The sequence below is a fragment of the Nipponia nippon genome, unplaced genomic scaffold (genome assembly GCF_047370975.1).
Source record: "Nipponia nippon isolate SJK-2023a ecotype South Korea unplaced genomic scaffold, ASM4737097v1 scaffold_5, whole genome shotgun sequence".
In the NCBI taxonomy this organism is placed as follows: domain Eukaryota; kingdom Metazoa; phylum Chordata; class Aves; order Pelecaniformes; family Threskiornithidae; genus Nipponia; species Nipponia nippon.
In genome coordinates this window covers 36,734,516-36,761,836 of record NW_028262369.1, presented here as the reverse complement: position 1 = coordinate 36,761,836, position 27,321 = coordinate 36,734,516, and the positions used below count along the sequence as shown (strand labels likewise).

Here is a 27,321-nt window from a genome sequence, read left to right as displayed (position 1 = left end):
GGAATGAAGGAAAGTATTATCAACCAAAGGAATGTAGAAAATACTTATAGTTCTTACTGACTTTGAGACTTAATTTCTATAATGGCATCATAAAGCTTTCTTGTCCAGTATTGATTTTTTTTTTTTTTTTTAAATCATATGAGCTGCTTGCTAGCTAGACTACTGCTTCAGCCCTACCATATTAGAGCAGGTCACTAATGTGTTGTAGAAACCAATTTGTGTCTTCACCATCTGTGTTTGTTTTTGTTTTTTTTTTTTTTTTTCCCCTTGGAAAAAAGATAAGAGCCAGTTGCTGGAGCTTCTCATTGGCTCTCTATTCCACAGAGGTTAAACTTAACAGGAAATTGGGCGTATGTTGACTCTTAATTCTGTGCATTAATACTGATTTGAATACGGTTGCTGACTGATAGGTGGTCCCACTCCAACTGCTAAGGAGGTGATGCACAGTAATGGAAGCAGAACTGGAGTATAAGCTTTTGCAAAGTGTTCCGAAAATAAGCTGTTACTTTTGGTTGTCTTGGTTCTTATTCCCAGAGAACTTTTTGCTAATTGCGTATAGGACTTAACAAAAGGAGAAGTGGATGGAAGGGCAACGAGAAGGTTGCATTAGAAACAAACAGGCAGGAAGGAGGAAAAGAAAGCTTTCTGAACCATCTTCAAGGTGAGCATTCAAATGAGGGGGACTGGGTGGATAGGAGTGTGGGCTCTTATTTTGAGGCCTTCCATTGATGGGTAAAACAGGAAAAAGCTGCTGGAGTGGAGGCTGTTTGGCATTTCATATATAATGTTTGCATGCAAGGCTCCAGCTAGTCTTTAACGCTCTGTCTAGGTTTCATGCTGTAATCATTACCAGGATTTCTGAGAAGTGGAGCAGAGACTTTCTGCTGAGATTTTCTTTTGTTGGTTCTCCAGCTCTAAGCAGACCCATGAGTAGCTCTGTACACCTTGGATATATGCCTCAGTAAATGATTTGGGTAGGTAGCAATGGGACAGACCCATCTGATCGTGATCCTCGGATAAACTTGATCTTGTACCCTCTTCTACATTGGAGTGTCGCTTGTCCTTGATGGCAAAGCTGCGTGTGCTAGGTCCTGTCCTCCAGAACTGACGCAAGCCTTGAGGATTTTGGGACAAGAGGAAACTGCCTCAAGCTGCGCCAGGGAAAGTTTAGGCTGGATATTAGGAAAAACTTCTTCACCGAAAGGGCTGTCAGGCCCTGGAACAGGCTGCCCAGGGACGTGGTGGAGTCCCCATCCCTGGAGGTATTTAAAAGACGGGTAGCTGTGGTGCTTAGGGACATGGTCTAGCGGTGGGCTTGGCAGCGCTAGGGTCACGGTTGGACTTGATGATCTTAAGGGTCTTCTCCAACGTAAAGGATTCTGTGTTTCTGTGTCGCTGTGCTGGGTGTGAGGTGGATCCTGTTTGCTTTTTATACCGTGCTGAAAAGAACAGCTGGAAGGAAGCGGCACATACACGTGTCTGTGCTGTCCTGACCTGCTTGTGGGAGTTATTGCTGGTTTATTTGCGTTTTGCTTTTGTCGCCCAAAATGCGAGCGGTGACGGGCCCGCTGTCAGAAGGGTCTAACGACCCCTTGGACTTCTGCCGCTCGCGGCTGCTCGGAGGTCCCGCTCGCGCCCCTCGTCCCTGCCCGCGTCTTGGAGGAGCGAAGCCTTCGCCCCTGGGAGGAGACAACCGCGTCAAACCCCGCTCTTCTGCGCGGGCAGCGGGAGCGGGGCCGGGGCCGGGGCCGGGGCCGGGGGCAGGTGCGGGGCGGTGGCGGGCGGGTGAGTGGGGGCGTGGCGTGGGCGTGGCGCGGGCGGCGCGCGGCGGGCGGCGGCGCGGAGCTGCGGGGGCTGCCGGTGAGCGGGGCCGGGGCCGAGCCCCCGCACCGACAGCGGGGCCGGGGCCGGTGGTGGGAACGCCTTCGTCGCGGGCTTAACGGACTTGGTGATTTATTAGGTATTTTCCTCGTAGGCGGGCGGAACAAAACTTCCTGCAGTTTTATTAAACTCTTTTTCGCTTAGGCTGGAGTCCCCATCGCCAGCTCCTGCGGTGACTCCAGCAGAGGCATAGCCCTGGTTGCCTAGGGGCCGCAGCTCTGCATCATGTGCGCGTCTCTGTGTATATAAATACATATTGCATCTATAAAAACGTAGATACATGGGAGTTCCTATATATTTGAAACTTCGTTTGCACCTCTCTGGATTTGCGCGTGTATCGTGTCCCGCTGAGGCACCAGTAGTAAGTATATACCAGATGGGGGGCTGGCACGGATGCTTTATGAAGGTTTCTTATAAGGTATCTTAGTCTGTGCAATACACTGAAAAATACAACGATATTATTTTGCATTGTATCTTTTGATTAGGCTTTTTTCCTTCAGGAAAAAAAAATGCACTTTTGTACTGTTGTGTTTCCAGAGGTCGCGCAGGGTAGGTCTGCTCTCCCTTCTGTAATATGAATGTAGAAAAAGGCATTTCTTGTTACAGGTTGGTAAGGTGCATTGCTGTAGCTTTGTTCTTTAAGCTGTGCGGAGTATGTGGTTTCTTGCATGTTCTTGTGGTCTTCTAAGAGGTGTAGTAGGTGTATCAAATCCAGATATGGTGAAAAATCTGATGTCATGAAGTTTATCTGTGTACTGAAAATGAGGCTAAATGGAAAAAAAAAAAAAAACAAAAAAAAAACCAACCCCAAAACCAACAAATTTGCACAGTCAGAAAAGAAGCAGCAGCTCTTATCAGCAAGTAAAGCTGGAAGGCGTATTTGGCTTTTTGCAGAATGCCGGACTATATAGTTTCAGACAAGTTGGATTGACTGTATCCTTATCCTCCTGTGCTACTGTGGCTGTTAACTATTTTGGAACATCCTCCAGCATAGTCTTTGTGCTATCAGATAATGATATAAACATCTCTGAAGTATAAGGTTTGACGTCATAGAGAATATAATTCTTCTTGGGAATTAGTCTTAAAGATTCACATAGCTGGATTCTACTTTTAAGCTGTTAGGTCCACTTCCATGTCTCTAGCAAATATTTCTTGGAGCCCCCCATTTCTACCAGTTCCACTGGAATGTTGGCTTGCAAACCAGAGCTCTGCATCTGTTACCAGATCAGATACAGTCAGGTGGCTTGTTTTAATCAGCAGTGGTGTGATTCAGGTCCTCATCAGCTATGTGCTGAAAATAAACAATAGAAGTTCACTTGGTTGTGACTGTGCTGAAATAGTCTGTATTTGCATTCTGTAGGTTTTGTGAAAGAAAGCTGATTTATTGAACTGTAAAATGGACCTGATAGCGATAGATGAGCGGACCTGGAAGTTCTGCAGAAGTGGAAAACTTAGTTTAGAAGCAGAACAGGTATTTTCTTCCAGGCATGTTTCACAATGTACAGGCTGTTTGAATGGCTTTTAAATACTTTAAATGCTGTGTCTGTTTCCGCATTATAGGATGACCTGCCAGCTCCTTCCAGAACCACACTTAAAGGGGACTAAATGAAAGCTTTGCAGTGAAGTTTTTAGTTTGAACTCCATATATAGATTTAGTAAACCATAATTTCAGAAAGTCTTAAATTACCAAAGTCTGAAGTCTAAACTTGTGGTAACTAGCGAGTTACTTAGTATCTGTCCCTCACAACTTTCTTCAGTGGATCAGAGCTTTAAAAAGCAATTTAGTGCAGTAGAGCAGCTTTGTACTAAAGGGATTTCGCGAGCTGGAGCCTGAGCTTTGTAATACCTTGGTGTAGGTGCCCCTGTATCTCTGTCCTTTACAATTCAACTGCCCGTGCCAGTCTGCAGCGGCTTGCAGAGGAAACAGCACTGTCGCATATGTGCACGGGGTGACACTTCTGTGCCCTGACAGTAACTTTTAAAGCCTCTTATCAGTCTGTGTGTACAGAGTGCTGTGGTCTGTGGCTGGCGGTACTAATTCCTCTCTGCGACTTAAATATTTAGTTTCGAGGTTCTACGTTTTTGGTAGGTTTAATACTTTTCTTAAGACCCTTTGTTTGTACCATATAGCCTTGGTATTTTACACAGGATATATGATAAATAATGAAACCTTAGATGTTTCCACCACTGATATGTAAGAGTTCCCAAAGAATCATCTTGATTCCCTTCACCCCACTCCCTTCCCTTCTCAGTCCAAAAGATGGTGCCATTAAAATGGACTACTAGAAATGACCAGAACCATGGTGTGGAAGTATAAGTGCTGCTGTACTTTCCATCAATTTAACATTATGTAGATGAAGCAGACTTGGAGTGGAAATGGATGTTGCACTCAGCTCTCCTTACTCTAAAAGGCGTTGAAAACCAAGGTAATGGGATAATGCTGCTTGTGTGTGCTTGATTTGAGTTCAGCCAATTATCTGAAGTTGGGAATACAAAGAAAAAATGTAACCAAACACAACCAGAAGTAGATTCCCTTGCTAATAAATAAGTTCTCTGGATTAACAACTTACGCATGGAGCCTTATAGTTTTTTAATAACAACTTTTTTCCAATTTGTAAAGCCGAATTTAAAAAATGGCTTTTAAAAAGTATATTCTGAGTTCCTTAAACTGGACCACGTAGCATGCTGTTCCAAGTACAGGCAGTCCCCACAGAAATTCCTTGATAAAATGTAAAACAGTTACTTCTGAGGTAATTTGTCTCCAAAATGCCTGTTAAACGAATGTCAGCTTCCATTGCATCCTCCAATAGTACCAGATAAAAAAGCTTTAGTTTAGATTGAGGTCTTTGGGCATAACTTTTTGTTCTTTATGTGCTTCCTTTCAGTTTGTTTCTCTAAATCGATTTTTGTTATGATATCAATTAACTATTAAAGACAATTAAAAGTGAACCAGAGTACTGACCTCACAAAACTCCTCCTTACAGTTACATATTAACATTTTTGGCCTCTGCTGTGTTACACACCCTTTTCTGCACTGGTATTTCTTTCTAAGCTGAGGTAACCTGAATGGGTTTCTTGGGTTACCGTGCAATCATTTGGCTGTGTTTTCTGCCGCGGCCATACATGCACGCAGGGTGTGGAGGGGAACGAGGAACCGATTCCCTTTCTGAACTGGTCCTACTTGTATGTATAGCTTGGCTGCCCAGTGCCCCGGCTTCCCTCTGCTGCCTGCGCCTTCCTCTTGGGAATGAGGTGAGAGAGAGCTTTTCAGTAACAAGGAAAATAAAAGCGGCACCGGTGGTTTATCCAGAAGAAGAGGAAGGGACAGAGGGTGTTCGTGTATGCCTGTGGCACAGGGTGCAGGCAAGCAAGAGCACCGCTGCCGGGAGCCCTTGCCAGGGGCTGTGTTGTCTGCAAGCCTCCAGACACTCCTTTTGTGGTGCTGCATCAAGGGCCGTCTGCTCCTTGTAGGATAAGTTTAAAAAGCCTAAGCAGTACGCGCAGATAGGCAATTGCTGCTGCTTAATACTTCTCTGCAGTAACAGTTTGAATGCAAAGGGAGTGTTTCAAGTGACTTGCCTCCTTGCTCTGCCACCAATGCCTGTGATCAGTCAGTGTGATAAACTCTGCTTTCTGAAGAGCAACTTTTGTAATAAGTTTCAAAATGTCTTGCAGAGATCTGTATTTAGTACCTCGTCTTTGCTAATGGGTGAGGGGAGGCAGGGAGGTGAAGTGCTCCGGCGTAGGCTGGCAGCCTGCCCGCTTTGCAGGCTGAGCCTGGGCGCAGCTTACTCCTCTTGCCGTCCCACGGACGTGCCCGGACTGTACCGACTTCGCTGTCTCTCCTGTTCCAGAGTGTATCATTTTGGATGGTGAACCACCCTGAATTTCTGCACAGAAATCCCTGTGCCAGCTCAGGAAAACCAGCAGTAACCCAGACTGGGGTTCTGCCTGGGCAAACACCCCTTGCCTCTCACCCAAGCTAACTTCCAGTCCTGCTATAGGACCTCAGTGCTACAGTCCTCCTATAGCTTCATCCTGCCCTATGGACTTTTCAGTCCAGCTGCAAACTCGGCTTGAATCCTCTCACAGTAGCTCACTGTGCCAACTCATGCTTGTCCGCTCCCTCCCTGTTGCATTTATACAGGAGTAGGGCAGAAGCCATCAAAGTCCCCCAAACTGACGCTAACCCTTCAATAAGGTTGTGGCCAGTGTATTGAAACAACTTGGTTTTTAATGGACAGGAAAGAGGCAGAAAACCACTGGGGTGTGCCATGAATCACATTATGGCTTGCAGGCTAAATTCTGTAATGACCTTCTCATTAAAATACTATTTGAGTTTTCCTTCAGAAATGTCTGCATTAATAATGAGTACTCAGAGCTGATTTACAGGCTGAATTTAATTTTGAATCAAAGTCACTTGAAAGGTGATTTTAATCACAGTTTGAATTGGCAAAATCCTTGATTTAAATAACTGATATTAAATTTCATTATAAGTATACAGATTTTAAGTAACTTTCTTGAAGCAAACTAGATTCCAATTGAATAATAACTATTAAAGCATGTTAGCTTGCAACTAGCTGAAGCTTTTGTCCAAAACATTATCTAGGTGATGTTTTATTTCACTAACTCTTTATTTAGGTAGTTAGTGTAATATATTCCTATATACTCATGCAAATTCTTGACTTTTATTTTAAGAATGGTGAAGAACATATTCTGACTTGATACGTGTTGCACTTACATAGAGGAATTTAAAATCAATTCAAATATACAAGCTGTCTTTAAGACAAACAGAGCTCAAGATGTGCTGGATTGGGAAGAATTCTCAATGCGTGCTTTTGCATTTGAAAGCAGTTTAACTGAACCAAGTCCTTGGAGATTTTTGGAACAGGTGATTTCTCCCACTCAAAGCTTATGTTTACTCAGAGTGGTAGAGGAAAACGCACTTCACAGTCCATCAGTTTCTGATCTTTGTAGCCACTATTGGTTGAACTGAAGTAGTTAAATAGATTGAAGTAAGGAAAAGAATGTTTTTGACAAGGGTATGCTTTTGGCACTTGCAAAGTTTTGATGTATTTGCTTGTGAGTGACTTGTGGCAAGCTTAATAGCTCTACCCATCTGTAGAATATGCAATACATGGTTACTGCCATCAAGCTTTTGGAGGTCTATATGGAGGGCTATAAAATACCAAGTGGCTTAGAATGGAGATTGTTTGCTGTCCTTTCCCATAAAAAATTAGAAGTATCAAGCTTGTGAGAGCCACTTTCAAAGCGAAAGAAGGCAATTATTCATGAAATGAGTAGTAGAACTGGGGAGCTCTCTGCTGCAGACTCCAGAAGATTCTCTGTTGTCTTTATAAGGCTGGGCTGAGCAGTTTAGCTGTTTTTCTACTATTTTAGTTTCTATTATTTTTAAAACTTTGATGAACAATATTTTCCCTGAATCTTCAAATTTGTGTGTACCTAATAAACAAATCTGAAATATGTAATATTTAAGGGTGGTTTTTTTCTTTTTTCTTTTTAAGTTTAAACCCGCCATTAAGAAAAACATCTCTGATTTGGCTGCAGACGAGAAGACCTGGAGAATAAAGTCCTGCAATGTGTTAAACTGTGACATGCCAGGAAATATGGGATATCCTATTGCACATCTCTTGTGCCCGATGTGGACTGGGGCAGGACCGCTGAGGATACAGCTGCGTAGCTCTGTCACAGCTGCACAGCTCCCCTGAGGCCAGGCTAGTTCTGCTGGGAGGACTTAAAATAAAATGAATGTGTGAAATAAACCACTGTCTGGAAGGACCCTGGTGTGACAAGTGCTTTTTATACATAGGCTGGTACAGACAACCAAGTGCTACATCTCTGCTCTGAAGGACTCTGATGCAAACTAGCCTCCAGTTCAGCTACTGCTTTGGTGCAGCTTCCATTTGGACATCTCCAGAGTCTGCCCTGAGACCTCAGCTGGATGCTTTTCTACTCCTTCCTCCCTTATCTCCATACCTCAAGACATCTCTTTCAAAATCATTTGTCATTTGAGCTCTGCTTTGTGACAGTGAGTGTTTGTAGTGTGTTTATTTTGGTAGAGAATTATGGATGTGTGATTTTTTTTTTTTTTTTTGGGGGGGGGGTACTACTTCAAATGAGGATGGGATCTCAATAAGCTGAAGTATTTAGAACAAATTCAGAGTTGATATTTTGGACTTCTTTAAGCTTGTTCTCCAGATGAGATGTGAAAAGTATCTGCAGATCTCTTTACTCTCCTGTCATTGCAAGTAAAAGAGATTCATCTGTTGAGATGATTACATAGTAAGATACAACATGTTCAGAAAACGTTCCCTATAATTTTCACAGATTTTTTTTTTTTTTTTGCCATTCTTGCCCAAAATGCTGCTTCTATTTGCAGGCATTTGGACTGTTCTGTAAAAGCTTCATGTCAAGCTCAGCAAGTCCTTTACTGCCTTGGTGGGTAAGAGCAGAGCCATCTCAGCTGGGCAGGATTCCCAGCACTCGGCTGCTTGAGTACCTGTTGTCTGCAGAGACTCAGGGACTTCTGGTCACTTACAGACTTAATTTGACTTTTGAGTTCTTCCTAGGTGAGAATGGGGAATGTACTGACCTCCCAACTCTACCATATTGCCCTGAACAGGGAGCGATAGGCATTGAATTCTGGTTGACTCCTTATGGTGGATCTGAGTTGCTGAGGATTTTTATTTTTAGATGAAGGGACACTCTGTAACATTTCAACACAAGGGAAAATTTACTTGTTTTCTTCCCCTTCTTGTCCTTAAGTAATTGTTCTTAGTTCTGACTATATACTTGAATTTGATGCTTTAAGTAATATATTCTTTTATAAAAGAAGTGGCTGCCTAGGTTCTTGAGGGTAATAAAATGGACGACAATGTCAAGTGCCCTGCTTTCATGTTGACTACTAGATGTAGGGTAGGAACCATGAAAAAAAGGCCAAGGAGCTAGTTCAGAAAAGTGAAATATTTTAAAACAAAAAGTCACTTTGCTGAAAACATTAATCATGGAATAGTACAAGTTGATTTAAAATTAGATAGGACAAATATTGCATGAGAGAAATAACACAAGTAGCATAACTTAAATGACAGAAAATGAATCTTTTTATCTTAAAACTCAGAAGGAACCTTTAATATAAATGTGGCTTGTTAGCCAGCCTGCTGGGGATTGCTTAATTTGCTTCCCAGTCCCTGGAGTGGTGAGATAGAACTGTTAAGTAACCACAGAGTAATAATACATTAAGTGAACCTGATCTTTATCTATCATCAATTTTAGCTGCAGAGGTGAAAAGTTTATGCTTTTTTGTATCTCTCTGCCTGTAACCACTTATTCTAGGGGTTTTTTTCTTTTCAGCCCCACTCAATTTACTACTCTGGCACTCGTGACAGCCTGAGGCTCACAAGGAGCTTTACAAAAGCTATTAGCGTTACTGCTTCTCCTGCAGCTTTGTATCCCGATACTTCCTCCTCTCCGTCCTTAGAGTCAGGCACAGGTTTGCCACCCTGTATGATATCTAATGCGATTAGGATCTTGTGCCATGGTTGGGTTCCTGGGTTTTGCTGAAACTATACAATATCTATTAATGAAGTCATTGTTAAAACCCTTATTCAGATACTGACAGCGAACGTGAGGGCTAGCGATGATCAGACACAAGCTCTCCCTACTAGGCTGTGAGACCCTGCATGGAGTCTGGTCACCACGAGTAATTGCTGTCGGACCTGCCTGTGTAAATTAGTTCGAGTTCAGTTTGGTTCATAATAAGGGCAGTAAAATTGCCAAGGCAGCTGACATTGACCTCACCGGAGTAGCTGAAGTGTGATGTAATCTGGAACACAGACTGCTTCTTCCATCATGTTTAATAGCCCTGTGTCCAAAATAGTGCTGAGTGGGTATAAGAAAAAAAAAACCCAGCACTACTGCTGTTCCTGGGGCTTGCTTTATCCTGTGGTTGGGTAGGGAACTGTGTTTTGGTTTTGAAGATAATTGGGCTGTGTGGTGCTCGCAGGGCTCTGGGTTGACAGCCCAATAAAATAATCCCTGGCTTTAGAGTAGTCAAATATGTAGAATATACTTCTCCCTTTTCAGCACATTTACTTAAATCCTGTAGCATTAAATAACAGGCATGTGCTCGGAATATATATGCCTGTAGCATCTTATATACATACTTTTTTTACATTTATTAATATATAATTGAAAAACCAAAAAATATTTTTCCAGTAATAGACCTTTTATTGCTTAGTCAGTAAAATTGAAGAGTTGTGCTTTATGCTTCTCTGTCCTGACTGGATACGTTGAGAAATGGAAATAATGATGGGGCTGTGGCTTAAACATGGGATTTCACAGCAAGAATGGCTTGGCTGTTGCTCAGATTTTCTTTGTGACCTCCAGAAAGTCACTTTTAACTTCTTAAATTCCACTTTGTTGCCTGTACAATATGACTGCTAGTGCAAAGGGATTGTGCTGGGGTTTTGTAAGCAGGTAAGTCTTTTAAAAATTCCCGATTCATCCAAGCATCATGCACTGCAGTCCTCCAGTGGACAGAATATCTTCTTCTGCATTTACTCTGTACAATATGAATTTTTACTTAAGGCCTCCAAGTATATACCCTCTCATGTCCCTGTTCCATCCCCTTTCCCCCCAAAAAAAAAGCTGTTAGGTATGGTGATTGAAGCAAGGACCAATAGTTGATTTTTTTTTTTTAACCCTCCTTTCTTTTTTCCCTTCCTAGGATGCAGGGGCTTTAATCCAGGATGAACGAATGCTACTATGATAAGCGCATGGACTTTTTCTATAACAAGACAAACACTGACACAGTAGATGAGTGGACAGGGCCTAAGCTTATTGTTGTTCTGTGTTTTGGGACATTTTTCTGCCTCTTCATTTTCATTTCAAATTCATTGGTCATAGCAGCTGTGGTCAAGAACAAGAGGTTTCATTTTCCCTTTTACTATCTCCTGGCCAACTTAGCTGCTGCAGACTTTTTTGCTGGAATTGCTTATGTCTTCTTGATGTTCAACACTGGCCCAGTGTCTAAGACATTAACTGTTAACCGCTGGTTTTTGCGTCAGGGTCTTCTGGACACCAGCCTGACAGCTTCTCTGGTGAATCTCCTCGTCATAGCTGTTGAGAGGCATATGTCGATAATGCGGATGAAGATCCACAGTAATCTCACAAAGAAGAGAGTCACCTTTTTAATTATATCAATTTGGGCCATTGCTATTTTCATGGGTGCTGTTCCTACTCTGGGTTGGAACTGCCTCTGTGACATTACCGCCTGCTCATCCTTGGCACCTATTTACAGCAGAAGTTACCTGGTGTTCTGGAGTGTCTTGAACTTAGTCGTCTTCTTCATTATGGTGGTGGTTTACATAAGAATCTACATGTACGTCCAGAGGAAAACTAATGTCTTGTCGTCGCACACTAGTGGATCCATTAGCCGTAGGAGAACCCCTGTGAAGCTTATGAAGACTGTCATGACTCTCTTAGGTAAGTGACTACAAACCACGGCGTGCAAGGCTGGCAGTGCCAATGAATTGGTTTTTGTGTTGGATTGGTTTTGCTTGTTTGGTTGTTTGGTTTTTGGGTTTTTTTTTTTGGTTGTTTGGTTTTTTTTTTAAACCAAAACAAAAAGCCCCCAACCCCCTAAACCAAACCAAACAAAAAAAAACCCTCACCAGACTTTTAAGTACTGGAGGCATTTAGACTTCTGTCTGCTTTAGATAGTGAAATAAGTGTTGCACCATGCAGAAATGCAAAGTAGAGGACTGGTCAACATGTAGAAGAAAAGTGTCTCTATTTGGTAGGCAGCTTGTTACAAAACACAAATTATCTACAGGGTTTTTTTTGGGGTGAGAATACAAAATCACTTTGGAGGAAGGCTTGTAAAGATTCACAGCTACCTACTAGAACATTTTCAAAATAAGATTCTTTAATATCCGCACAAGGCCATGAATCCTGTGGCTGGATGTGGATAGTTTTCTTTGCACTTCTTCCTCTTGGCTGTTTCCTAAACATACTAACTTCTTCTCCCTGGACATGCACCTTCCCTGGGGAAAGGAGAGGATGTCTGGCGGGTCTGTGACTTTGACAGAGATTTGCTTTGCAAGGGGAGAATCCACCTTAATTCTGTGAAGATTGCATAGTGCAAAATATTTTCAGATGATGATACAGTATGGCCTTGGATCTCTAGATCATAACATGAGATTTGACCTGGATTCTGTCCTAGAGACACTGTTGATATTTGGGCAGCTCGGATCACTTCATCAGCTAGTTGCGATGTAGCTGCTTATTGAATTAGAGATGCACAGAGTAGATGATTGATTGTTGGAACAAAATACTAGCTGTAGCAGTCAATTTTCCCCAGGAGGACCTGAATCTGAGCGAGATGTTTTCTGGAAGGCAGGCATCATGCGAGCATGGCTCATGCAGCTTGTTGTGGGTGGAAATGGGGGTGACACCGGGACACTTGTGAAGCTGGGCTCAGGTGGTGGGGGACTTTAAAACCACAAATCTGGCTTTAGCGCTCTGACAACTGTTCTGATGTTGCAAGAGCCAGCACAAGAAAGCTGGAGCTTTTGCAAAAGCTGGTGTCCATGTATACCTGGGGGACAGTTGTGTTGTACTGCAGCATGGTAGTACTAGAGAGTTCTGGGAGAAAAGTGTCACTTTTCATGGAGGTAGGAGTTGCCAGGGTAGGAAGTTCAGGCTGAGGACACTTTCTTCCTCTTGCAGTCTATGGATGCTGTTTGCATAGTCTGGTGTCTGGTTCTCTTTCTTTTTTCTGAAATAATAGTGCTGTAGTACACAACACCTTTGTCTACCAAATGATTTAAAATGCTTTAGAAGCTGAGTTCAGTTAAACTGTACAGTGCCTGACCTTGGAAAAGAAAGTGGACTGATGGTTCAAGCAAGTACAAGGTTCTCACTTACACTCCTGTGTCTTCTGGAGCTGGCTTGTCCACTGCCAGAGCCTTTCCCTTCTAAATCCCTCCCCAGTCATCCTTCCTTTTTTTCCCTTTGATTTTGTGACACCTATAGAGAGACAATGTGGTGGTTGTTCATGTCTCCCCCTTGACTTGCAAGGGTAAGATTCGATCTTTTGCCCTGCCTGAAGCTCTCGTGCAGTGAAACTTAAACCATACACCTGGAAGGAGAAAATCGCTGCAGAAAAACCTCTGAATTGCTCCGAATCTGATCCTGCCCTAACGCATAAGCATTGGGTAGACTGTAGTTAACTGCTGCATTGGAAAGAGACAAAAAGAAACCGCTTTTAAAAAGCAGCTCTCTGAGCATTTCTATTGAAAGCAGAACTGCAGGTTGCTTTCTGGGAAATCACATTGAAATATATCATCATGCGTAGCCTTGTCTAATTTAGGTGTATATTTATATAGTTAATATTGCTTTGGTTTTGTATAAGCCAAAGTTGGAGGATGCTGAGCGAGTGCTGGAATAACACCGTTAGCTCTCGGTGCTGCCCATGCGTGTTTGCAGGGCAGAGCAGAGAGGTGGTCTGCGCACTGGGGAGGACACCCGGCCATTTGATGGGGGACATGGAAGGACAGTGATGGTGGCTGCTGTTTGCTAATCCCTCGTGGTCCTTTAGCCTGTGGCAGGTCTTCAGTGCTCACCATGGCCATGCTGCTGTGTGGAAGTAAAGCCTGCTTTAAACTTCATTTTCAACTTATTCTTTCTTTTACTAGGGAGAGGGGCCTTAGGACTATGGGTTGATTTAAAGATTAGCATTAGCTTTCTCTTACTTGCAGAATATGGCACCAGATTAAACTATAATTCGGGCAAAGCATTTAATTATATCGTATGCCGGGCCAGGCAAATTTAACTTAGAAAGCTTGAGTGCTACTTTAGAGATCATAATTTTGTGTATTTACTTTGTCAGTCAGAAACAAAACCAAAACAGAGCCTGCTTCCAAAGAAGTGGAATTAGTGCATGTGTTGCTGAGTACAAGATCTACCCCAAACTCCTGTGTCAGAGGAAGTGTATCTTGGCATGTTCCTTCATATCAGTTCTCCAAATTTTGACTCTGAGAGGCTTTTTATAAACATTTATTTCTAGGAATGAGAATTTATTTTTTACAACAGTTTGAAATGTGCATTCCTGGCCAAGTGATTCAAGCACACTGTGCAAAATGTATTAGAAACGGAATAACGTGTTTTCTGGGCTTTCCAATTACCAGAGGAGTCACCAAGTGACCAAAGTGATTCTTCCAAAATTCTGCTTACATCCACTGATGCAACAACCTACAGCTATACGCAGCACACGGATTTTGCCCAAGGCAGTTATTTTTAATGGCTTATTCCAAAACATCTGAAAATGCTTTGGAGTACACACCTGATACAGTCTTAACTAGAAGTGATCCCAAGATGCTCTGTTGCTGGATGAAGTATGATGAGAAGCAGAGTTCTTGTTAATGTGCTCTGTTGGTTTCATGGGAGGTTCAAGACAAAATCCTGCTGCCCCACTGCTGTGTGGGAGGAGGCTGCATGTAGCTGGGTGCTGCTGGCATGCTGCTCCTCCCGCCCACCTCCACCTGCCTTCTTGGGGAGGCTGGGCCTGTGGCTGGCTGCCCCTCCAGCAAAACATCGCTGTCCTCTCTGTGTGTTCTTCTCCTGTGGTCCTACAGTTAAGAGTTGGGGGAATCCGGGTTTCAGTGTGACTTCATGGATTCATGGTGATTGCAGCTGCAGGTGGCTTTTTGCACTACCCGTTGGGCTTGGATGGTGCCTTCCAGGGGCTGGGACTCAGGTCCTTGCCATCTAACTTTTTCTACCATAACCCCTAAAATGGTCCATCACAGGACAGGAGCAAGGCTTTGCCTTTGGCATGCTAAATCATAGGAAGTTATCTGGTTGAAACTGGAAGATGTGAAACCTAGCAAAAGGGGCTAAAATCCTCTTAGGCTGACCTTGTGGCATAGTCCTAGCTAAGCCTGTGACTGTAGCTTTGAAGAAGGGTGGCTGCAGGTGTGTGGGTACGTGATTTTTCAGGTGGTGTGTATGTGGTAGCTCATCTGAACTTGGCAGTGAGATTCCAGCTGAAATAGCAGCTTTGGGGTGGATGATTTTCAGTTTCAGTGAATTTATAGTTTAATTGGTAACTTGCTGTTTTAACTCGGGCGCACATGTGGCAAAGGCAACTGGAAGCTACTGCACTCTTTTTTTTTCTCAGCGTTGGCATGTCCAGGGAGAGCTTTCATGCGCTGAGTTTTATGACATGATGCTGCCGAAGCATCAGTAGTGCTTCCAGGTACACAGGAATTCATTTTCAAGCAGAAATGAGGTAATCTATGAGAAAATCCGTGTTTAAATGGAATGGAAAATGCTCAAACTAAGCTTGAGGCGTCGTAACGCCTGATCTCCCATAATCCGGTGGGAAGACTCAGAGCTGTTTTTCTGATCCATGTTGCAGCTAGGCTATATTTCATGTCACTTCTGTGAATTTTAGAGAGTCCCAGAAATTAAATTCTTTTTGGAGTGTGGCACTTTGTCAGGGAGAGGAGCTCCTACGGGATAAAAAGTCTGCAAACAAGAAAATTGCCAAAGGGCCAAGACAAAGGTATATATTTATGCTTAACCATGGTTCCCTCTGAAAGCTCTGTGGTAAAAATAGCAAAATGCGAGCAAGGCTGTGAGTCTGAGCCATGCCTCGCTTTCATCTCTGCGGTGCTAAGAGCAGGGTGTGAATCGCTTGTGTTGTCTCCATACACAGCAAAATGTATTTTTGATGGAGTCAAAGCAGCGGCCCCATGAAAGCATTAGCCAGTAACTCTGATGCTGTCACTGCATTGCCCCTGTCCTTGTCATCAGTTGTGGGGTGGGGGAAACATGCAGAGAGATGTCTGCAGATGCCTTTTATCTTCCCTTATTTTTGCCACTGAAACCTTTTAGGGTTTTGCCTGTATAGGTAGACGCGGATATATCCTAGGAGTTCATGGACTAATCCTGCCTGCAGTCTTGGGGTTTTGTTTGAAGGAGAGATTTCTGTGTCCTTCGTTAAATGCAGCTTTGGGGTCTGTTTCCTCTCCTGCTGACTTCCATGAAAGCAGGGTTGGACCTTGCATGATTTGTGGTACAAGTGGCCAAAATGCTTTCAGTGCTTGTTCTAAGGAGGGTTTGCTACCATCTTAATTTCTGCATGGAGCTGGTGTGTTGGCGACTTTGCCAGTGACCCTTGGTGGCTAGCAAAAGCTCTCTATCCAAATACTTACCGAGACACTCAACTAGACACCGTATTGTTTGCTGGGTGGTCTCGTTCCAGTGCTTGTTAAAATGGATGGGATTTGCTGGTGAACCCCAGGGGAATAAATCAGCACAGTGTTTTCTCCATTGTAGACTGTAAGAGAGAGTTGGTATCACAATTGCTTACTCAGCACGCTGGAGCCAAACCAGTGTGTAGTATAGAGACTGAACAGAGAAAACAAGTGTTGTGGTAGCAGCTTGCAGCTCCTGATGCCAGTGGGCAATGGAGGAATGTTACTGATGTTAACCAGTATCTCAAAACTAACACCATGAAATTAGTACTCAGCATCACAAAAATCTTGGTACAGCAGAGTAGAAAATGCAGTTTCTGAAGGAGGTGGTCTCTTGCCTTTCTGTTCTGTACAATATTGCCTGGAACATAGTAAATCAGTCGGTTGAATTTTGTCTGGACTCAAGGAGCATAGATTTGCAGCAAGATCTATGGTACCTTGTCCTGGATACATTTTTCAGCAATCCTAATGCTTACTCAATCACATGAATTCACTTTATATACCATTATGGCCTGGCCATCAGATGGGCGCAGTGTCCATTAAAATCCTCGATGGGGAGCAGTGTCCAGTGCTGCGGACACCAGCCTGTGTGCACAGCGCAGCCGATGGGATGCCCAAGGTGCCAAGCCCTGGCTCCGGCACTGCCTGGGTCCTGCCGTGAGCCATGCTGCCCTCTCACTGCTTGCTTGCACAGCTCAGATACGAGAAAATCAGCAGCTTTAAAAAAGTGAGCTGGACTTGCTTTTCCCTACCAAAATTGTTGAACAGATACCAATGCCCCCAGGAGAGCTTTTTAGCATGTAACTGCTATCATACTGATTTGTTTGATTATTTTTTCTAAGCCCAAAAAAGGGGAAACTCTGCTGTTATAAATGATTGGAATTTCCTCAGTACGTTGTTCAAACTATGACAGTTGTGCAGAGTTGTAATTTTCTATTTCTGTATGTCAGACGGCAATTGTGGCTTGTGCTAAGTTAGTATTATCATGGCTACGGCTACTCCTTCCTTGGGCTCAAGGCGAGGGATGACAGGCCGCAGTGCCGGGGGGAGGCAGGAGGGCAGATGGGGCAGTTCAGGACCCCTCCCAAGCTCGTGGCCGAGGGCTGCGTTTGGTCGCGATGTTCCCCCTCCCCCCCAGTCCTGCCCATACCCCTGCCTTTCTGGCGGGGGTGCGCAGTAACATGGAAAGACGCAAATGCAATATTGAACTTCCTTCTAAGCTGTGGTTTTTGTGCTTTCTTCATGTTATCTTCATCCTGTCTAACATCTCTTCTCCCTTATTCCCCCTTTCTTTATTTTTTTTTCCCTTTTTTTGAGGGGCTGGTGGGAGAGGAGTGTGTTGTCCTACTTTGTCTCTTTCACCTTTTATTGTCACCTTGTGTCTCGCTTCTTCCTCCCAAGGGGCTGTTGTCATTCCTGCCTCGCAGCTGAAACACAAGGAGAACTCTGCTGCTCCTGGGCTTCTCCTGGGGTTTCTTGCTATGTTTTGGGGAAATGACTCTCTTGCAGAGTTTTCTTGTTCCCCCATCGCTACGCTCTTACTTCCTCATCCTTTTTGTCTTTTTTTTGCTTTTTATTCTGTTCTTTGCTTCGTTTCTTTGCCCTGACTGCTACATCCTTCCGTTCATCTTCGCTAACTCATCTATTTGGTTCTTTTTCTCTTTTCATTTACAATGGAATTTGTTTCCTGGATCCGAGTTGTTGGGTCTCAAGTACGCGGCATGCACAGCCTGGGAGGGAGCGGTGAAGAGAGGTGGGCTGCTGCTCCGGCCGGGGAGCCGGCAGTGCTTGTGTGTCGCAGACAACGGCATGCATCCTACGCTAGCTGTGGGGTTTCCAGCCAGGACATGTTTAAATGATGTGACTCTTGTTCTATGAATTGGGCAGCGTGCCCATAGCTCTGCAGAGTCAGCTGTAGTGTGACAGCAGACATAGCTCTTCTTTGGATTGTGTTGCGGCAGTGGAAGTGGGCCACCTGGTATCTTCTCCTCCAGCATAGCAGAGAGAGATGAAGAGAGGAAGTCTGCATTCAGAGCGCCAGTTCTCTGCTTGTTAGTGCTCCAGAGCCCTTGTTTATTTACCAGCATAGACAAATCACTGTTGTGATGACCTATCCCCACTTCTGTTCAAGCTGATGCTGTCAGCAGCTGGATTCTTGCTCCCTGCAGCCTTCTGAAAGCTGCCCTGCCTCCTGCTCAGGGCTTGGCAGAGAAGCTGTAGTAGATACAATTTTGCTACTGTCATTAGAATTTTGTCCTCTCCTGCTTTTATCAATTTTGTGTAGAATTTTGATAACCCAATAATCTTGTAAGATGCAAAAAACCCCCTAACCCCTAGCAGTTCGAAGTCTTTCTTTTTTGTCTCCCTTATTTCTAGGTGCCTTTGTTGTCTGCTGGACCCCTGGCCTGGTTGTCTTACTGCTTGATGGTCTGAACTGCACCTACTGTGGGATTCAGAATGTTAAAAGGTGGTTTCTTCTCCTGGCCCTATTAAACTCTGTCATGAATCCAATAATTTATTCATACAAAGATGATGAGATGTGGGGTACCATGAAAAAGATGATTTGCTGCTCCGCTGAGGATAAGAGCCAGGAGAGACGCTCGTCGCGGATCCCCTCGACAGTTCTCTGCAGGAGCACGGATACCTCCGGGCACTACATTGAAGATGGCATTATTCAAGGGACAATTTGTGGAAAAGGAGATCTTGGTGACAAAGGAAACTCCTGAGCTATTCAAGGGACTGACTTGGCTGGAAAAGGAGAGGGGGAAGGGAGCGGAGCGGTTTTGTAAGAGAAGATTGACTGGCAAAGCTAGTAAACAATATATCCACTTCGTTCCAGAGCCTAAACTCCAGTGTTAACAAAAGTTCTTATAAATAATTGCCTGATGGAAAAACACTTTGTAATGAAGAAAACTTTCTGTGCTGCCGTCTTTCTCCTTTTTTTTTCTTTTAAGTACATGAAATTGTTTTTTCGTATGAATGGAATAAATACATCTCAGAGACTTCTTGTGCATGGAAACAAAATGTAAGCAACGTAGTGAGACCCTCCTTAAGCTCCTACAGAGAAAATAAACCTCCCTCACTGTGCAGGCTTGGTATTCACTGAGTATTTACGCTTTGAACAGTTTCTGTGCATCTTGAGGAGGATCGTAGGCATGGTTGGACAGAATTGTGACCTGTTTTCTTGGTTTACGAAGTTCATGAAATAGTTCATACTTACCTTCTTTCTTCCTCCTTACCTTGCTTTCAAAATAGGTAGTTTGATGGTTTATTAAAGCTATGCCAGAAACCTGGCTGTGATGGGAAGCCCAGACCAGACACCAGTGTGCGTGAGGATGTCTGACCATGGATTGTCAGGATCCGAGAGTACAAAAAGCACAAAAGCCATTATTACTTCCATAGTGGGGTGAATGCTGCAAGGAGATACATTGCACTTTCTGCTGCTGTTGTGTAGGCAGACATTGAGGGCGGATTAACAGAAGAGTAGTGTGGCTGTGTTCATTATGCTCATTTCTTACTTCCCCAGGTAACGTCAAATGGGTGTGCTCATCCCTCTTTAACTGCTATGCCACTGAGAGAAATGAAATCCAAAACTCTGTTTTAAGAGGGCTAACTTTTAAGAGAGATTTAAATACACATATATACAGGTTCGATCAAGCAATTTAAAATAGAAATTAATTTACAGGAAAAAAGCCTGAAACCAACCTAAACCCCTACAAGAGTACAGTATGCATTGATTGTCTGACCTTGTCTGGACCACATTTAACCTCTGATTTCTAAGCAGATCTTACTAGAAGGTACTTGAGGAAGAGGCCATGAAACAGCAAGCAATGAAGGGCTTTCAGCATTGTGACTCATCAAGCCTAGTGTCGATGCAGCCACAGCCCAAAAAGCTGAAATTTTGACTTCTGGAGTACGCTCTAATGGAGGATCCAGCAATTCAAAGCTCTAGGGTAAAGTTTTTAAATTTAAACTTTTAAATTAAAAATTGGAATGTACATTTCTCAGTACTCTCAAAACCTGGCTCCTGCTGTCTGGTTTCAACAGCAGTGAGCTCCCTGCTGCCCATCTTAATTTCAAGGGGAGTTACGTGTGTTGTGTCCTAGAGAAAATCTGATTCCTGGTATTAAAACAAGTGACCACGACCAGAGGTCACTTTGAAAAGTTTTGGAAGTCTTGACCACTTGGAATTGTCGGAGGGCAACACCAAGAGCATAGCGTATGAGGCTGAAAGATAAAAATCAGCTGTGCTTTGGGCAAATTCTTCCTTTGGTGCAACATGCATGTGGATATCTGGACTGTGTTGGTCAAAGCAGAACCAGCACTTGGCTCAAAGGCCAAGTTGCAGTTTTGTAGAAGGCACTGGGAGATTTCATAGCAGGCCTTAGCTTACTAACACAGCAAGCCCCTGTTCAGAGAGCTCTCCCATAACACAAGTTACCTTGTAGGGGTATGGCCTAACATTTCAAGGTAGATGCTGTATTTGAGTAATGCTGAAAAGGTTTACATGTGTTTTTTGCCATTATAATGCAATGTTCTTGTGCAAATACTACTTCATTAGTTTGGTGTTTTGAAAAGTATGTAAAGTGGTGCTGTCTAGAGCCGGTGGCATTGCAAAGGCATAGCATGCAAGCATTCCTGTCCCTACAGCTACCTGCAGTGCACGGTTTGTGTTAACTAGGCTGAAACTCCGTATACAAAGCTAACGGAAAATAAAATGCTACTTCAAAATAAAATACTTGTTTTGTTTCCTGTTTGCGTGGTGATTGAACATTACCTGGCACTACAGCCAGCAGTAAATGGCTGCTGTTACTCTTACTTGTTTCCACAGATCCATCCAAGCTAAAACTGATCAAACTGCAGATAAAAACGAAGATGGAGAAACGTTGTTTCATGTTACCCCGGGGCGGTGGGGGGGAGGGATGTTTCAATAAAATTTTCATTTTTATGAGCAATTCTAGGCAGTGTAATACTTGGTTGAATCAGGCCCTGAAGAGAGCTTGGATGGAGATCTGGAACACCTGCAGCAGTGGAGAAAACACTAGGTGTCTTCTGCAGAGCTTGGGATTCGGGTTGCAAAATAACTACCTGTGGATGATTTTTCCAGGTAAGCAGGAAAAGGTGACTCCTGTAAAGGTAAAGGACTGCATTGTTTGTAGAGCGCCTCATACAGTGGACTCCTGGTCTGGATTAAGATCTGAGAGGTATTATCAATCATTCTGCTACAAGTAAGTGGGAGGATTTGAGGTCTGCACTCTTATTCTTTCTGTTGTCTCATTAAAAAAAAAGAAAGCCAACAAAACAAACCCCAAAACAAACAAACCAACACCCAAAAGCTGGTAAACTGGTACTCTGTGAATGGTATTACTTGCAGTGACATGCCCTGTATTTCGGCATGATGCGTCCCTCAGAGCTGCTACCTCCTTGCCTACTCCTACAAATTACAATGTGACATGAGTGGAACAGGAAACTGATCTTGCATCAAACTTTCCTACAAACCACTACAGCAGAGACTCTATAACGTTTCCTATATCTAACTGTCTAAACATCCAGCTACTCATGTAGTGGGGAATTTCTTCTTAACTTCATAAACATTTATCCGAATAGTTTGTCTCAAGGAAAATGCTAAAGCACTATTTGTACTAGAGTAAAAAAAAAAAAAAAAAAAAAAAAAAAAGCAAAGGGCAGTTGGTGAAGCAAGTTCTATGGGGTTCCCCTGTTGCCTTTTTCACTAATATCTCAGAATAATAATATCAGTATCTGTTGACTTTGCATGTGCCTGCTCCTATTTATGTATGCCACCGTACTGAGGTGTGAGATGAAATTCATTCTTTTGGGGAAGGCTTTAGGGTGAACACCCACGGTTAATTCTTAGGAGGCAAAGGAAGGCAAGGGTAGAGTTACCATTCAGTTGGATAGTTATAAGGTTTCACATGTTCCTGGTGATGCTGGAGGCCTTTCTGTGCCTGAGAGAGCCTTGAGAGCTGCTGTACTGTAGTAAGTAGCAAGCAGATACTTCTAATACAACATCTTCACAGCAATTATGTTTTGAAAACCTTTGTGATATTCTCCTGCTTTTCTCCTCTCCAGCTGCTTGTCTCCCAAACCAAAGTTGCTCTTCCAGTTGATCAGTGGGTCCAGGAAGAAACGCTCCACGGCTTTTCCCAGGGCAAAGACGTATGGTCTGTCCTCCGCGGTTAGCACTCCCAGAAAGCCTGTGTGGTCACGATCATTAGAGATGCTTTTCAGAGAATTATTATTAAAAGCTGGGAACAATGGGGTTTTATTTTACACGATAGATCTTTTGAATCTTTCTGGATAAGCAGCTAGACTGATCATATTGTTTAATCACTGCGTGCGTGGGAGAGAAGTTTCTCTAGTATCTGTGCTGTCAGTTTGACCTAGGTGGTGTGGGTGATGAGTCCCTCTGGGAGAGCAGCTGAATTGCTACAGCTTGCGTGGCTCTGAAGCATGGCTTCTCCGCTGCTTTGGGGCTGCTTTACCATGACTAGTTTTCCCTCACTGTAGGGGTTTTTTTGGCGGTTTTTTTTAGTAATTACTGCAGATTGGTGAAATACATCTGTATTTGTGCATATGACAGCTTGTACACGTATCTGTGAACTGCAATAATTAGTGCAGCTATGTGACATGATGGTGCCTTTCTCTGATCAGATCTATATTTTATATATATTTATACATTTGGGTTTTTTTTTTTAACTTCAAAGTCTCTTCCAAGTAGCAGTTAACTATAGAAGCAATGCTTCTACTCTGATTCTTTCACAGTTGTAGTGAACTCTGCATGAAGATCTCTGAACTAGTGGTGATTGGAAGCTGATGGAGGAACGGTCATTTTAAACTTGTCATATTTCTTATGCACTTTCCCTATAGTTCTGGCTATTGGCCACTATCCTAGGAGATGCAGTGCAGGGTCAGCCTTTAGTCTGGCCCAAAGCAATTGCTGCTTGCAAGATTAGAGCCAAAAAGTGAAAATATATGGAAATGTTGAAAAGAAGAAGGCAGGGAAATTCTGTTATTTATCCTAGCCTATAATTCTAATGAACGTTTTAAATCACTTGAAAGAAGTGATCCCACTTTCCCCCTTGCACCCACTCCCTCCTTATGCTGGTGCAGCCATTTGCGAGACCATGTGGTGAACCGTAGTGGGTCTGAAAAATAACCCTGGTTGATATACGTTGCTAGTAACCAGAGAAGATTTTCCACTTGTCATGAGCTAGCAGCTTCATTATTTCCTCGGTTTGTTATATAGAGTCACACAGATGATTTGTTTTCTAGAACTCTTTGTAAAATACAGTTGTCCTCGAATGCTACACTTTGCAGTGCCTAGGCACGCTTCTATTGGGGGAAAAGGAGAAAATCCATCTGGAAACAAGGAATTAGGTCATGATAGTCTCCCCCGGCTCCCCCCCCCCGCCCCGGTCTTTTAGAAGATAAGGCATTTAGACACTTCTATGCTTTGAGCCATTCTTCAAAACATCCTGCTTATCTTTCAAGTAGTAATTGGTCCCTGGGCTTCTTTTAGACATCTTTTTTATAATATTGAGGGTGTTTTTTCACTGCAGCAGGTAGAAGCATCTGTTTTCTTCCAACCTACTTAGAAGTGCTATTTTGCAGCCCATAGGTAATTGTCTTGTATATGCATCTATGCATCTTCTCCTGTGTGTGTTGAAATAAATTAATTTTCAAACTAACCTCTGCTATGTTTACCACAGACAACTGTGCTAGGAACAGCTTTTTTTCCTGAACTAGCCTTTACTAGTATCCCAGTTGTGCACTTAGGACTCTGATGTACAGCCCTATAAGAAAATCAACATGCAGAATAAGAAAAGCACAAATCACTTATTAATCTCTTCTCACCAATAGTTGTATTTTAACTTAAATGTTAACTTCACTGAAACCATAGGTATGGTCTAGCTTCTTTAAAAAAAACAAAAGAAATGAACAAAAATTCCCATTAAAAAAACCCATGACAAAACAAACAAAAAACCTGAAAAAACAATTCTGCATATCTGTAGGCCAGGAGTAAGTAAGCGTACTTATCTTCCCTGACCTTTACTTTACCTGACTTGCTTTGATATATATGAAAATAAGGAAGTCGTGTTTCCGAGCGCAAGTAATTGCTTGGGGTTCTGGTAGGCGGTCTCCTGGGGATGTGCTTCTCATCTAGAGAGGTTCTTTAGCTTTCCTCCTAAGGCTGCTGTGGAAGGAGATGGGATACTGGCCTGGGAGAAGCGTTGTTGATCTCACCCAGTATTGCATTTCGTATGTGTAATAGTTAAGAATATATATCTACTGTCTTGACCCTAAATGTCAAGATTCTCTTGCATATGCTAGACTCTCACAGTACTGTAGGGTTAATATTATTGCCAGCTTCCGTTTATATTTATGCAAACAAATGCTTGGTGTGTTGGCTTTAATGAGGTTTTATTAGGAATATGTTCAGTTAGTAATGGATGTCAAAATGCATGGGAGTGAAAAGGCTTGACCTCCAGAGATGGAAATGTTATTAATGCTTAAATGATTCTATTCAAATCCGGGTTAACGCATCAGTTGTTATGAATGTCAGTGTATTTGTTTGTGCAGCGCGCTCTGTGATACTGAGCTGGGATTTTCCCACAGGTATAAATGAGTTAATTTAATTAGAAACATAAGGTTTTGTGCCTATAGGGATAAAGGGTCCGTAGACTGTGAACTCGCAATTGCTTATCCACACGCTTAGCTTTAACTTTCTGCACAGTTGCGTTGCTTTCAGTAGACCCTTCTCTGTGAAAGGAGTCCCGCGTGCCTCGGCATTTGTGAGATGAAGACATTTCATGTTGTGTTTTAGCCTGTAAGTTTCTGCTATATGGGAAACCGTCCCTTTACCAAAAGGCGCAGCTGCAGCAGGCTGGCTTCCTTCACACACCAGTCCCTCACAGGCACAATTGTTGATTTTAAAGAGAAAACATTTGGGCCCATAGTCACAAATTTACAATGTTGGATTATGTCCCATATTGGACTTAAGTTGTTTTGTCCTATTTTCTCCTTTATAATCTCTTTGCACAGTCCATGTAGTTTTTTGTGTGTTCTGCTTTGTTCTTCAAAGCATAGATTAAACCACACTTTTCTCTAACCAGATAAATTCCAGCAGTATTGGGTCCTAGAGCAACCCTCCAATTTTGCAGACCAAAGAGCCACAAAAAGAAATAAATATGGTTGAGCAGAGATTTTAGTCTTGGGTTTTTGCAAGGTCAGAATACCAACAATAACAAAAAAAGTTATGTTTATATGTATTAGTTAAAAACATTGGAGAATAATACTTTGGCAAAAGAAAAGTAGACCCTGAGCTTATGACTGATTTTTGCAATTAAAATGTGAGTTGGGAGTCCCAGGCTGTCAACCGGTGAGTTTTCTGAACAGCAGAACTGAAGAAATCTGTTTTCTGATTGACTTCTCTGAACTGGAGCGAAGCTGCCGCATGCATTCGGCTCCTTCCCGGTGCGAGGGGATCCAGGCAGAAGGGCGATCTCCTGAACCCCTTACCCCAGCAAAGCTCCAGCCCGCCTGTTTGTCTCCACGGGCACCAGGAGCTTTGCTGATTCACGAAGTGAAACCAAGCCCGAGGATGGAGGAACTTCTCCTGAACAAGGCGTGAGCTCTGGATGGAGACTTTCTGGAAAGTGCTTGTGCCCCCTTTCCCCAGTGGTGGCTGAGGTTGTACCATGGTCCTTCCTTCTGTGGAGGCAGGAGCAGACTCTTCTCTACCCAACTGCCTGTTTTCCCAAAACCTGTTAGTGAGGCAATACCTTTAGATCTCTTCCTCTCAGCCAAGTTTTATGGAAAGCGACTGATGATTTCAGAAATTATGAGGGACTAGGCAGGTGAAAAGCAATACAGCTGCACATGCCTCATTCCATTCAGAAATCAGGATAAAACTGTTTTCTCGTTCAAGCTATGTAAATCATGGATGCAATTTTATGCTTGCCTGTGCATAGGGGAGGACTCCCTAGGGGAGGATGAAGGCAATCCCCAAAGCTGCTTCACAGTAAATCCCCAGCTCCCTGATATCCCACCACTACTGTGCCTCTACTCATCTTCTCACCTGGTCAGTGCCAGGAAAATAGCAGAATCTGCCATCTTTATCCCATTTTATAGCCAGCAAAATTGTTAAGGAATTATTGAGGTGAAGTAGCTTTGACTCCGTCTCTGGCTTCTGGTTCTCCAAAAGGTAGCAGGATGACTTGCAAAGAGCTGTGATTCCATCTGTAAACACACAGTTACAAATGAAGGGAAATCAGGCTCCCATGCTCGCTCAGCTTGTGCATGGTCTGTTCACCTCATGATGGCTGAGTTTCAAAGGTTTTGCAAAACGGCTTGAGGATTTGCTTCTGTGTGTGAATCCTGAGACCTTTGTGTCCAGTGGGAGTGGTTTGAATGAGCCGGAGATCACAGATTGATTGACATGAGGGAGCATCAGGGGATGCAGGAGATTCCCGGTGCGGGGGGCTACTGCTCTTACTAACTAAACCTGATGCTATTGACTCTTCATTGGGCTGTTCAACTAACAGCTGTGGTTTTGTAAGCCCTTTTTGTCTGAATGGGAATGGGCCATCCCAGTGGTGCTGTGGGTGTTCACAGCCTCAGCTGCTGTGTTCAGGGGCAGCAGGACCAGGCACTGGCATTCAGCGCCCAGACACAAGGGTAGGAAGCTTAAAGGAATAGCAAGAGGTGACACTTCAATACCTCAAGGGATTTAAGCCCACATGACTTTCTGCGGGTTGCCAGACAGCAGTCTCTGATGGATGACACTTCACTTCGCTCTGTCCCCTCTTCTCTTGCCTTCTGTCCCTTCTCACCCTTTGCAGCAGCAGCATGAGCTTCAGAGTTGAAGTGCAAAGAGCTTTCCGTGAGTAAAGCCAAACGTTGATTAGAAGAGGTGCCAGGGATGAGATAACACTTGGATTTGTTATGAGCAGTTCGTCCTCCCCTGCGGCAGTCACACCGAATATTTTGACTTGCTACAATAATTTCCTGTGGGCTGATATCCACTGATTTGATACAAATGGTAGCAACAGGCTCCATCAGGAGCCGCCCTCAAGGATCGTTGATTCATTTAGTCCCACAAAGACGACTTGAGTGAGGTATTATTTCAAAAGGCAAG

At 43.4% G+C, this 27,321-nt stretch overlaps 1 protein-coding gene across 3 annotated transcripts; it reads left to right on the top strand.

Annotated features, from left to right (window-relative positions):
* Positions 1-769: 769 nt before the first annotated feature.
* On the top strand, positions 770-20,834 carry LPAR3 (lysophosphatidic acid receptor 3). Of its 3 annotated transcripts, none has more exons than XM_087732237.1 (4): positions 770-974; positions 7,407-7,930; positions 10,628-11,385; positions 18,540-20,834. In XM_087732237.1, the coding sequence occupies exons 3-4, from the start codon at positions 10,650-10,652 to the stop codon at positions 18,887-18,889; spliced, it is 1,086 nt and encodes a 361-aa protein (XP_087588363.1). In that variant the 5' UTR covers positions 770-974; positions 7,407-7,930; positions 10,628-10,649; the 3' UTR covers positions 18,890-20,834. The 3 variants fall into 3 exon arrangements, with proteins under 3 accessions (XP_087588363.1, XP_087588362.1, XP_009466503.1); XM_087732236.1 differs by lacking the exon at positions 770-974 and adding an exon at positions 1,880-1,960; XM_009468228.2 differs by lacking the exon at positions 770-974 and adding an exon at positions 1,911-2,242.
* Positions 20,835-27,321: the final 6,487 nt, after the last annotated feature.

Coding starts and splice junctions, on each gene's coding strand:
- LPAR3 (XM_087732237.1), top strand. CDS start 10,650: ATGAACGAATGCTACTATGATAAGCGCATGGACTTTTTCTATAACAAG. Junction 11,386..18,539: donor GACTGTCATGACTCTCTTAG/GTAAGTGACTAC, acceptor CCTTATTTCTAG/GTGCCTTTGTTGTCTGCTGG.